The sequence below is a fragment of the Dipodomys ordii genome, unplaced genomic scaffold (assembly GCF_000151885.1).
Source record: "Dipodomys ordii isolate 6190 unplaced genomic scaffold, Dord_2.0 Scaffold37, whole genome shotgun sequence".
Taxonomy (NCBI): domain Eukaryota; kingdom Metazoa; phylum Chordata; class Mammalia; order Rodentia; family Heteromyidae; genus Dipodomys; species Dipodomys ordii.
The window spans coordinates 6,280,045-6,292,736 of NW_012267253.1; the positions used below are offsets into that span (position 1 = coordinate 6,280,045).

Here is a 12,692-nt window from a genome sequence, read left to right on the forward strand (position 1 = left end):
AAAAAAAAAAAAAAAAGGATAAGGGAGAATTTATCACAAAAGGAACTTTAAAAGCTTCTATGCCTCTCCAAGAAAACAAACATTTCTACCATCCTTACCAGTAAACAACATCCAGTGGTGCAAAGTAATTTTTCATTATCAAGTCAGCAAAGTAAGCTTCAGTTTCCCGGCAGGCAGTTCCGTTTCCAATCACCACAGTGCTGCAGCTTCAAGTGAGAAAGAGAATGAGAAACTGGATGAGTTCAAGGCATACTCTGAACTCAACCAGAGAAAAAGTGCAGAATGTACAAACACTATCTAATACCATGCTTACTCTCTCATACAGTCAAGCAACCTCTCCAACAATGGAGAATAAAAGACACTGTCTTGCATATAGAGGCAATGGAGAGAGAAATGCTCTATGGTCATATAATCTAAACAACAATCAGGTAGCTTTCTTCCTATCTACAAGGGACCAAAATAAAAGTAAGTACACTAAGAAATACTCTAATTCCTAGTAAGGACACTAGGATTGATTCATATAATACCTTGTTAATTTCTGAGGCTTCTAACTACTACCATACACATTCTTCAGGGACAGAAGAAAGAAGAGAAGTAGGGAGAGCAAACAGAAGAACTAAAGGCTAATCTGCCCACATTACTACCTCTATTTGTGAAGGGGTTCAAGGAAGGGAGCAGCATTTCTCCAGTCTCATTAGGTAGAGTTCTCTGGCAAATTGCCCAGCATTGATTTACATGGCCCCTTCTCTCTGATGAAGGCACTTCCCTTAATCCCTCCCTTCAAATTAGGGGCTCCAAATGTATCTCTCAATGGATGAGCCACTTAAGTACTCAAAAGATTACTTATTTCCATACTTGAAATTCAGCAACAGTCTCTTTATTTTCTCTGCTTCTCGGAAGCCTTGTCCACAATGCAAGTAAACTATATCAGTATGAAGTATCTGACCTTAAAAAAAAAAGAAAGCAAGAAAAGAGGAAAAATTAAGCTATTTTGTAGAAAATTACAAAATATAACTTATTAATGTTTGAGTAAGCCATCTACAAAAGAAAAGGGGACCTGCATGTCATTATTTGGTATTACAGGGGATTAAACTCAGTGCTTTGTACTTGACCACTCCATCAGTCTTTTTTGTGTTGGTTATTTTTAAGATAGAATCTGACTTTATGCTCAGATAGGCTTAGACTGTAACCTTCCCATTTGTCTTTCCCTTTGTCACTGTGATGAAACCTGTGTGTCACTGTACCTAACCACTGTGCTTTCTGTAAAGCTTGGAATGACAAGCAATCATCATGTGCCCAGCCATTGGTTTAGATGAAGTCTCATGCAATTTTATGTTCAGGCTGACCTCAAATTTCAACCTCCTATCTTTGTCTCCCAACTACCTGAATTACAGGTTTAAGTCACTTTGCCCAGTAGCATTTGCCTGTCTTTTAACATGCAGTCTGAATCATCCATATGCTCTGTATCAGAGTCTCTCTAAGGATTCTGAATAGTACTATTTTCTTTTTATAAATTATTACTAAGTAGCTGTATAAAGAGGTTACACTTCCATAAGTCAGGTTATGAGTACAGTGCTTCTTAGCCAATGTCACCCTTTCCTTTGATCTTCCCCGGTTTCCCCCTCCTGTCCTCACCCTCAAGTTATGTAGTTAATGTTTTCTATATAATGTACATAAACTATAATGGCTACATTTGCTCACCCTTCCTCCCTCCATTCCTGTGTTCCCCAATACTGCTATTTTCAAAGTACAAGAATTTGTTCCCTAAGTAAACCACCCATTAACTGGATAATATGCCATCATACTTAAAAGAGAAATGATTGTTGATAATACCTAATGTTAACAATAGCAAAAGCTAACATTTACTATTAAGTAAATAGATCACTATAGATCAGATACTATTCTGATATTTTCTTCTTTTCAGTTGAAGATACATGAATTTATTTACCTTATATAATTCTTCAAGCTGCATATTTAACAACTATGAGCTTTTCTGTATTGCATTATATAGAAAACATTTAAATAATAAATAATATTTTAATTAAAATAACTAATATAACTTTGAGGGTAACAATTTAATGAATAAAAAAAGAAGAGCTAGCCAGGAGCCGGTGGCTCAAATCTATAGTCCTAACTACTCAGGAGGCTAAGATCTTATGATCATGGTTCAAAGCCAGCCCAGGCAGGAAAAATATGTGAGATGCTTATCTCCAATTAGCCACCAGAAAACCAAAAGTAGCGCTGTGGCTCAAGTGGTAGAGCACTAGCTTTGAGCTGAAGAGCTGAGGGACAGCATCAAGGCCCAGAGTTCAATCCCCAAAGAATCAAATAATCTCAAAGAAAGCAGAAGGTAAGAAATGATAAAGCTAAAACCAGAAATTAATGAAATAGAAAACACACAACAGAGAAGATCAATAAAATTTAAAATAAAAAAATTACTTAAACATTTACTTTTAATAGTACTCATCATGAAAAAGACTAAAAGACATTAAAAATTGTATTAGAAATGAAAAGAGAATATATAACTAGAGATAGACAAATTAAAAAGAATCAAAAGTGGGGCATGGGTGGCTCACATGTGAAAGCCTAGCTATTCAGGAGGCTAAAATCTGAGGACCATGGTTCGAAGCCAGCCCAGGCAGAGTTCCTGTGAGACTCCTATCTCCAGTTAACCAGTCAAAAACCAGAAGTAGAGCTGTGGCTCAGGAACAGGACCCAGGCCCTAAGTTCAAGCCCCACAACAGAGAGAAAAAAAAATGAATCAGAAAAACACACATATGCCAGTAATCCCTAACACTAGGAAGGCTGTGGAAGATCACAAGTTTGAGGCCAGTATGCTACATAGCAAGACAAACAAAGACTATTATAATTACATACTAATTTAGATTAAATGATAAAACGAATACATTCCTAGAAAAATCTTATGAACAAAAAGAGGATATGTATTCTTTTAAATTTTTCAAAAATTATCCTACAGGCAATACAACATTATATTGTCTATCAATATACCCAGAAGAATGTATCTGACAAAGTATAACTTAACATTTAAAAATAACATATTATATATATGTATATATAATTCATCACAGTAAGATAGTAAATGACATCTCAGTGGGTGCAGGAGAAAGCAACAGAGAAGAAAAATTCCAGAAGGTATAATTGTTTTTATGATTTTTTTTTGTTTAACAATTTTGGAGAAAAGGAGAAATAAAAGTTCTAGAGATAGACAGATACAAAGTTACAAAGCTTAACCCAGTCTCTCTTCCTAACACTTCAGAAAAACTAATTTGATATAAAACTAAGCAAAAGAAAATGTGACAGTGGTTCTGAGGTTTGCACTCAGTTCTTTGCCCTTAGTAGGCAAGTATTCCACAGTGTGAGCCCTACTTCCAACCATTTTTAATCTGCTACTTTTTTTTTTTTTTTTGGTCAGTCATGGGGATTGAACTCTGGACCTGCTCTTCAGCTCTTCAGCTGAAGGTGAGCGCTCTACCACTTAAGCCACAGCATCAATTTCGGTTTTCTGGTGGTTTATTGGAGATAAGGGTCTCACGGACTTTCCTGGCCAGGCTGGTTTTGAACTGTCATCCTCAGATCTCAGAAATCCCACTTTGGGGCATTTACCCAAATGATCGCAAACAAGACCATACTAAAGCTATCAGCACAACTATGTTTGTTGCAGCATTATTTACTATAGCTAAGATATGGAACCAACCCAGATGCCTCTCAGTAGATGAATGGATCAAGAAAATGTGGTATATATACACAATGGAATTCTATGCGTCCTTCAGAAAGAATGACTTTGCCCCATTTGTTTGGAAATGGAAAAGACTTGGAAAAAATTATTTTAAGTGAAGTAAGCCAGGCCCAAAGAAACATAGGTCCCATAGTTTCCCTTATTTGCAATATCTAGTATATCTCTGGGACAAGTAGTAAAGGTCAAAAGCTATGTACATTTGACCAGATAAGATGAAGTTAAGCGAAATGAACCTCAAGATAAGGACACAGTGTTTTTTTCTTCCTTGCTATTGTTTCTAACATATTTATAAGGGACCATGTGATTTTTTTTTTGTTTCTTTGTATGTTCCTCCCCCACGGTGTAACCCCTGTTTTCACTGTATTTGATGTTGGTATAATTTGGGGAGGGGAAGGAAAAAAACAAAATGTTTAAATAGGAATACAGGTTGACCCATTGCAACAATGAGATGTACAAGACACTATGTTGAAAAACGAATTTTACAATTTAGGTGGGGAGGGGGGAGGTTGGGATGGGGGGAGTGTAGTTGTGGAGGTGGGAGGGAAGGGATGGTAGGGGGAAAAAGAAGGAGGAGGCAACAATACTTGGTAAGAAATGTTCTCATCACCTTGCTCATGTAACTGCACCCCCCATGTACAGTATTTTCACAATAAAAAATGTATTTAAAAAAAGAAATTAAAGAAGTTCACTAGTAAACTGTACTATGTTTTTAATTATCAAATGGAAATTCTAAAACTAAAGAAAAATTTTAAAGAACTGAATAGATGGATTTAATAATAAATTATATATGCCAGATTGGAGGGTTAATAAATTTTAACTGTATTTTTGTTTTGTCTTTCTTATTTGGAACTGTAGATTGAACCCAGGATGTTGCACTTGCTAGGCAAGTACTTTGCAACTGAGCTACATAGTAGCCAAGGGTAAATTTAACAAACAACAGAAAATAAAACAAAAGAACAGAAAATAGAAGAGGAAAAAGTGAAAAGTACTATATATACGTAACTGGATATTTATGTGTGCATATACACACATACACACATAAAAGATGCAGTTGGTCTAAAAGATCTCATGGAAACACAAATACACACTTAATGTCATAAAAAAATTTCAGAAAATTACGAAGGAAAAAAAAACCATAGCAGCCATAGGAGAAAAGAACAACACAGATAGGCTGGGAATGTGGCTTAGTGGGAGAGTGCTTGCCTAGCATTCATAAAGCCCTAGGCTCAATTCCTCAGTACCACATAAACAGAAAAGGCTGGAAGTCTCAAGTGGTAGAGTACTAGCCTTGAGCAAAAGAAGCTCAGGGACAGTGCCTAGGCCCTGAGTTCAAGCCCCAGGATTGGACACACACACACACACACACACACACACACACACACACACACACACACACACACACACACACACACACACACACACACACACACACACACCTTCCTAATGTCTCAACAAAATGCAATAGAAAAAGATAAAAAAAATAAATAAAAATGGAATGGTATCTTTAAGAAATTACCATTTAACCAATGTATAGCCAGCAAAAAATATTCTTCAGCCAGACACCAGTGGCTCATGCCTATAATCCTAGCTACTGGAGAAGCTGAAATCTGAGGATCACGGTTCAAAACCAGCCAGGGCAGTAAAGTCTGTGAGACTTTTATCTCCAATAAATTATTCTCACAAAAAAGGCAAGAAGTTAAGCTGTGGCTCAAGTGGTACAGCACTACTAGCTTTGAGCTAAAGAAGCTTGAACAGTGCCCAGGCTCCAAGTTCAAGCCCTGGAACCAGCATCCAAAAAAAATTTCAAAATGAGGATAAAGGACTTTTCAGGCAAATTAAAACTAAGACAATTTTGCATTATAAAACCCACGTTATGTTGCTGTTTTTGTTCTTTTTGTCTTGTTTGTTTGTTCATCTGTCTCTGGGAATGTAAGGGGAAGCACAGAAATTGAGGGACAAAGGGTAAACAAATGCAGCAGTGGTGCTCACTAGACACTATATTGAAAATGAACTATACATCTTGTAGATGGGGATGGGAGGGGAAAACTGGGAACAAACCAGGGAAAGGGTGACATTGTCCAAAAAGAAATGTACTAATTACCTGACTTATGTAACTGTAACCCCTCTGGTATATCACCTTTATAATAACAAAATCTTTTTTTTTTAAACCAACATTAAAAGTTAACCATTTTTTAGGCAAAAAGAAAATATCCTCAAATGGGAACACAGAAATATGGAAATGGAATATGAAGGATACAGAAAATACATAAGAAAAAATATCAACTGGAAAAATCAATGAAGTATCTTTAGTATTTCAAGTACATACTTAAAATATAGTGTTTATGATGCATCATTATAAGTATATTACAATAAACTGAAGTTGACAGAGGATAAAGTTCAAATGTGAGCATAGCTATTTCTCAAGTATCTTCACTGTAACATGGGAAAGTGATAAACTATAGTTGTATATTTAGAGTTTTTATCACAAATAAGGGAAATATGAATTTAATTATCTGATTATCATATCCCTGTGAGAAATCCTCATGAAATCTGTAAAGCAAACTTATGACGAACCGAACAACTGTTATATATTTAAAAAAAACTAAAAAGACAACTTACTAGTAGGAGAAATTATGGCTATTTTGCAGCCATGCTTATAACCGGGATCTACTCCCATCAAGGTGCGCCCTGGGACGGGACTTGTTAAAAGGAGCTGACGCAGGTTCCGTCCAAACATCATTACTGACTCCTTCTCTGCATCTGATGTCAGTTTGGCCCTTTAAAAAAAGAACAAAAGAAGAGAAGAGGAAAATAAATAAATAAATAAAACAGTACTTAGCTTTTCATCCATCCAAATTTTCTTTCGAGAGAAGGAATAGAATGTTTTTGTATCTGTTATTTCCGACAGAAGCATTTAGATAACAAAATAACTTATGTCAGGAGAGCTATAACTAATATATAAAAACTGAGTCTACTTTTTCACTTATCATAGTAATATGCAATATCACAAACAATTCTGAAGCAAACTTTGTCTTTCTTCTCTATCTGCTATTTTACACAAGTCATATATGTTAGATGTCTCGACCTGATAAAGCACACCACACTCTGAAAGGGAAAAATACTTTAATGCTGACTCCATCAGGACAGAGAGCAGCAGCTGCCTTTAAGGCAGGGAAGGGTGCATATATATATATATATATGGGGAGTCTGCAAGAAGGGAGACTGCATTGTGAATGGGAGGCAGAGTTAATGTTAATGGCCAAGTGGCCAGGCCAGGGCAACCCTGAGACACAGACAGTGAGGTAGAAATCTTGGCCACTGGAATGTCAGCCCTCACAGAATGACTTCACCTCAGCCATATATATATATATATACATATATATATATATACACTGTGTATAAAGTGTCTAGTGGAATGTCAAATTAAGGTTTATAATTGATTAAAATACAAACACTACATTAGAATAACTTATTGCTGTATAAATAGTCTCCTCTAATACTTAGTGTATACCTTCACCTATAAACATCTCATTGTCATCTTTGCTATATTCCATTCTCTACATCTACTCACTTGTCACTCTCAGTGACAATGATTATACCACATAGTAATAGCCAATCCAGAACCATGACTCAAGTATATAACTTCCAGTGTTATCCAGAGAACTTGTAAAAAGTGCACTTTTAAGATTTTTGAGGAAGTGGCGCTGTGACTCAAGCGGTAGAGCGTTCGCCTAGAGCTGAAGAGCTGAGGGACAGCACCCAGGCCCAGAGTTCAAGCCCCACAACCAACACACACAAAAAAGAAGATTTTTGAGGAGGGCCTAAGAATGTGGCTTCGTGATAAGAGTGCTTGTCTAGCATGCATGAGGCCCTGGGTTTGATTCCTTAGTACTACATGAACAAAAAATAAGTAAAATTTAAAAAAAAAAAAAGATTCTGAAGATAAAAAATTATGTCCAGGGCTAGGAAGGTGGCTCAGTGGTAGAGTGCTTGCCTTGCATGCATGAGGCCCTGGGTTCGATTCCTCAGCACCACATAAGCAAAAAGAAAAAAGCCGGAAGTGGCACTGTGGCTCAAGTGGTAGAGCGCTAGCCTTGAGCTGAAGAGCTGAGGGACAGCGCCCAGGCCCAGAGTTCAGGCCCCAAGACCGGACCCCCCCAAAAAAAAATTGTGTCCATTCATCTACTGAGGGGCATCTGGGTTGGTTCCATATCTTAGCTATGGTAAATAATGCTGCAATAAACATAGTTGTGCTGGTAGCTTTAGTATGGTCTTGTTTGTGATCATTCAGGTAAATGCCCAAAAGTGGAATTGCTGGGTCATAGGGGAGCTCTATGTGGAGTCTTTTGAGGAACCTCCACACTACTTTCCAAAGTGGTTGAACAAGTTTACACTTCCACCAACAATGCAGTAGGGTTCCCTTCTGGTCACATCCCCTCCAGCATCTGTTGTTATTAGAGTTCTTGATTATAGCCATTCTAACTGGGATGAAGTGGAATCTCAATGTTGTTTTGATTTGCACTTCATTTATGGTTAGAGAGGTTGAGCATTTCTTCATGTGTCTATTGGCCATTCTTATTTCCTCTTCAGAGAAATTTCTCTTTAAGTCTTTAGCCCACTTATTTATAGGGCAGTTGTTTCTTTGAGGATTTGTTGTTGTTTGTTTTTGAGTTCCAAGTATATTTTAGATATGAGACCTTGTCCGTTGTATGGCTAGTGAAGATCTTCTCCCAATCCATGGGGTTTCTATTGATCTTGCTAGCTATGTCCTTTGCCATGCAGAAGCGCTGCAGTTTCATCAAGAAAATGTGGTATATATACACGATGGTATTCTATGCCTCCATCAGAAAGAATGACATCTCCCCATTTGTTAGGAAATGGGAAGACTTGGAAAAAATTATATTAAGTGAAGTAAGCCAGGCCCAAAGAAACATAGGTCCCATGGTTTCCCTTATTTGCAATAACAAGTATATGTCTGGGACAAGCAGAAAAGGTCAGATAAGATGATGTTAAGCAAAATGAATCCCAAGATAGGGACACAAGTGGTTTTTTCTTCTTTGCTATTGTTTCTAATATACTTATAAGGTACCATGTGATTTTTTTGTTGCTTTGTTTGTCCCTCTCCCACGGTATAACCCCTGTTTTCACTGTATTTGATGTTGGTATAATTTGGGGATGAGAAGGGAAAAAACAAATTGTTTAAATAGGGATACAGATTGACCCACTGCAACAATGAGAACAATGAGATGTACAAGACACTATGTCAAAAAACGAACTTTACATTTTAGGCTGGGGGGGAGGGGTATATCTGAGGAGGTGGGAGGGAAGGGATGGTAGGGGAAAATCGAAGAGGAGGCAATAATGCTGGATAAGAAATGTACTCATTACCTTGCTCCTGTTACCCCTCTGTACAGTATTTTCACAATAAAAAACTTAATTTAAAAAAAATTGTGTCCATTATGGGCTTAAAAGTATAGTGAAAGTTTTATTCTATTCATCTACTTTATAGAAGCTCTCAAAATATTACCTCATAAAATTCGTAAGAACTTATAAAAAGTATGTCATCCTTTAGAACATTTTTTTAATGTATTCCACTGGCCACAAGAAAACTGAGAATGCATAACCAATTCAAATGTTTTGTATCAATATTTCGACAAAATTTGAACCTATATTAAGATGGACACAGCTATTATTTGCTTCTCCTGCTTTCTTGGTGATAACAGAGTTTGAACTCATAGCCTTGTGGTTTTTCAACCACATCCACATCACTTCTTATTTGGGGAAGGAGAGTGATGAAGCCTCATAAGGGCTATCTCACCCCAAAAAAATGAAACAAGAAACTGAATGTCACTGATGAGCAAATTTGATAATGGAGGTTTTTTCCATAGTACCTGCTCATTCCTTGCTCAGAGCAACTCTGAACTCAAAAGCTAAGTCTAGCCACAAGGAAACAAACATTCCATTCTGCTAAAAATCCTAGTGAGGATAATAAGACAGGTAGAACTCCACAGCCCCCAGAAAGCCATTGCTAAAAAATAAGGGGGGGGCGGGGCAGGTGCTAGTGGCTCACGCCTATAATCCTAGATCTGAGGATCATGGTTCAAAGACAGCTTGGGCAGGAAAGTCTGTAAGATTCTTATCTCCAATTAACCACCAGAAAACTGGAAATAGGACTGTGGCACAAGTGCTATAATGCTCACCTTGAGCTGAAGAACTCAGGGATAGCACCCAGGCCCAGAATTCAAGCCCCATGACCAACCAAAAAAAAAAACAAAAAAATGGTGAGAATGAGATCTGTAACACACAGAAAAGACTCTATGAAGGTTTATCTAGTTTCTAAAAGTAACTACTTATAAAGCAAAAAGAGTTGAGAAAGATTTTGTCACTTTAAATTTCTTTTGTTTCTATCTTTTCCCCTGAAAAGAATTCTGGCCCCTCATCTCTTGCAGTTTTTCATTTTTATTACTATTAGATAATTTTCCATCTAAATAATTTCCATGTGGAGATAAAAACAAACATACTAGCTTTCTCTATTCAAAGTAATAAATTCATCATGTTCTCCACTGATTTCTTTATGGTCTCTTTGGCTCTTTTATCTCAGGGGGGAAGATGAGTCCAAGCAACTTCTCCATTAACTTCCCAGTTTTGTTTCTTCTGAGTCAAATCTCTAATCAATAAACCACTTGTTTGGCATAGTCATCAAATGGAAAAACTAGTACTGACGAACTGGAAAGGGCATACGTTAAAGGATCAAAATTTGAAAAGCATGTTGCAATTAAGAAAAATGTCTTAAGAATTTATATACAAAAATGTAGTGAGAGATTGAAAGCATGTCTTAAATTTAAGCCTTTGATTTTGCCTGAGCTCTTCACCTGAGTTAGTCAATCAACAAATATTTACTACATGCTTTAATGGGACTAGTACAATACATATAATAATAAACAGTACATAAAGATGCATACCTGAACTCTCTACAGAGAAGAGGATAAATAAGGCGTTTAAAGGAATCATCCAATGAATTGTGCAAGATCTTCATTAACTCTGGTCTTGCAAAGCCACGTGGTCTCCACCTGTGAAGAAGAAAAGCCCACACAAAACTGATGTGACAATAATGAGACCATGAAAGGGCACCTGGAAGAAGGGGGGTGGGTGGTGTCGAATGGGGAAGGTAAAAAGCCTTTACTGAAGCCAAAGTAACATAATCTGAAGGAAAAGCTGTGAGGTCTGGAAGTTGTTAACGTAACATCTGGAGTTTTTATTTTTAAAAACCTGCTAATTATGGTCCAACATAAAACTTAAGGAGAAAAATTTTGTCTTCTGGGAAGAGTCTCCAAAGCATTTTGGGGAAGGACCAAAATCTTAAGATATAAGAAAGTCACCAAAAGTTATTACAGCTCTGTTGTGGACTGAACTGTGCCCTTCCTCAAACTCAACTCTTAATTTAAAAGCATCTCAAGATGGGGCCTTTGGGAGATAATTAGGCTTAGATAAGGCCTTGGCTAGAGAGCTTTCTCTGTCTATCCCCTATGTGATGACACAGAAATGTGACCTACAAGCCAGAAGTCTTCCCCAGAAAGTGAAGGCGTTAGCTCCTTGACTTTGGATTCCCCCACCCCTACAATTGTGAAACAATAAATTTCTGTTGCATTAGCCATACAGTGTTTGGACAATTTTGTTGTAATGCCCAACCCAAGCTTTAAGAAGTATTATATATTTCTCTTCATTTCTTTATCTCTTTCTGAGAATCAAAGGAGACTTAGCAAAGAAATTGTTTTAACCTTCCCTCTGGGAAGTTCCCCACACACTTGATAGCTTTCCCTTGAATTTAATACAACATAAGCTTTATTTTTTAATATCTCAACCTTTAAAAATGCCAACGTTCTTTAAAGAGTTCTCCTTCCAAATCTTTAAGAATCCAAATCTTGAAACAGTTAATTTAAAATGAAGCCAACAAATAAGGCAACCACCCCAAAAATCATCTGCAACAAACTATATTTTTTAAAAATCTAAATGAATTAAAAGAATTTGAAGAAGACATTAAAATTAGGAAGTGAAAAGACTATTTGTGTTTCTGAATTGGCAGAATTAATACTGTGAAAAGGGCAATACTGCCCAAAGCAATCTGCAAATTTAATACAATGCCCATCAAAATCCCAGTATCATTCGTCAATGAGATAGAGAAAACAACGCAAAAATTCATATGGAACCACAATAGGCTTCAAATCACAAAAGCAAACCTGGGCAGAAAAAATAATGCTAGAGTTATAAAAATTCCAAACTTTAAACTCTACTACAGAGCTAGTAATGAAAACAGCTTGGTACTGAACAAAAACAGGCCCAAGGACCAATGTAACAGAATATAAGACCAGAAATAAACTCAAAGACCTACAGCCATCTAATATTTATCTTGATAAGGGAGTCAAAAATATATGATGGAAAAAAGACAGCCACTTCAAAAAATAGTGTTGGAAAAACTGAATATCCACGGGCAGAAAATTGAAACTGGATTCCTACCTGTCACACTGTACTAACATCAATTCAAAGATCTCAATATAAGACCTGAAACCATGAAACTACTACAAAAAAAAGTGGAGGAAACATTAGGACTTTGGGGCACAGACAGGAACTTTCAAGTGAAGTCCCAGGAGCTCAGCATATCAAAAAAAGAATTGATTAATCTGATTACATCAAAAATAAGTTTTTGCACAGGAAAGGACAGCGTTTTAATATGCTAAAAAGAGACCCTACATAATAGGAGATCTTTGCCAGGTATAAATCAGCCAATTGCCATTACCAAGAACTTAGAAAACTAAACCCTCAAAGAATTAACAACCCAAGACAACCCAATTAGTAAATGGGCAAACAAGGTAAATAGAGACTTCTCAGAAGATTTAAAAATGGCCAATAGACACATGAAGAAATGTTCAACATCTCT

The 12,692-nt window shown here is 36.7% G+C and overlaps 1 protein-coding gene across 1 annotated transcript in view; it reads right to left on the reverse strand.

Moving 5' to 3' along the window:
• Nucleotides 1-12,692, reverse strand: part of Srbd1 (S1 RNA binding domain 1) — a 197,247-nt gene that overhangs the window by 142,759 nt on the left and 41,796 nt on the right. Inside the window, exons 11-14 of the mRNA XM_013017994.1 lie at nucleotides 10,720-10,827; nucleotides 6,377-6,534; nucleotides 856-946; nucleotides 99-206 (exon numbers count right to left, since the gene is read on the reverse strand). Coding sequence (XP_012873448.1) covers nucleotides 99-206; nucleotides 856-946; nucleotides 6,377-6,534; nucleotides 10,720-10,827 — 465 coding nt within the window. The remainder of the gene's footprint in view (nucleotides 1-98; nucleotides 207-855; nucleotides 947-6,376; nucleotides 6,535-10,719; nucleotides 10,828-12,692) is intronic.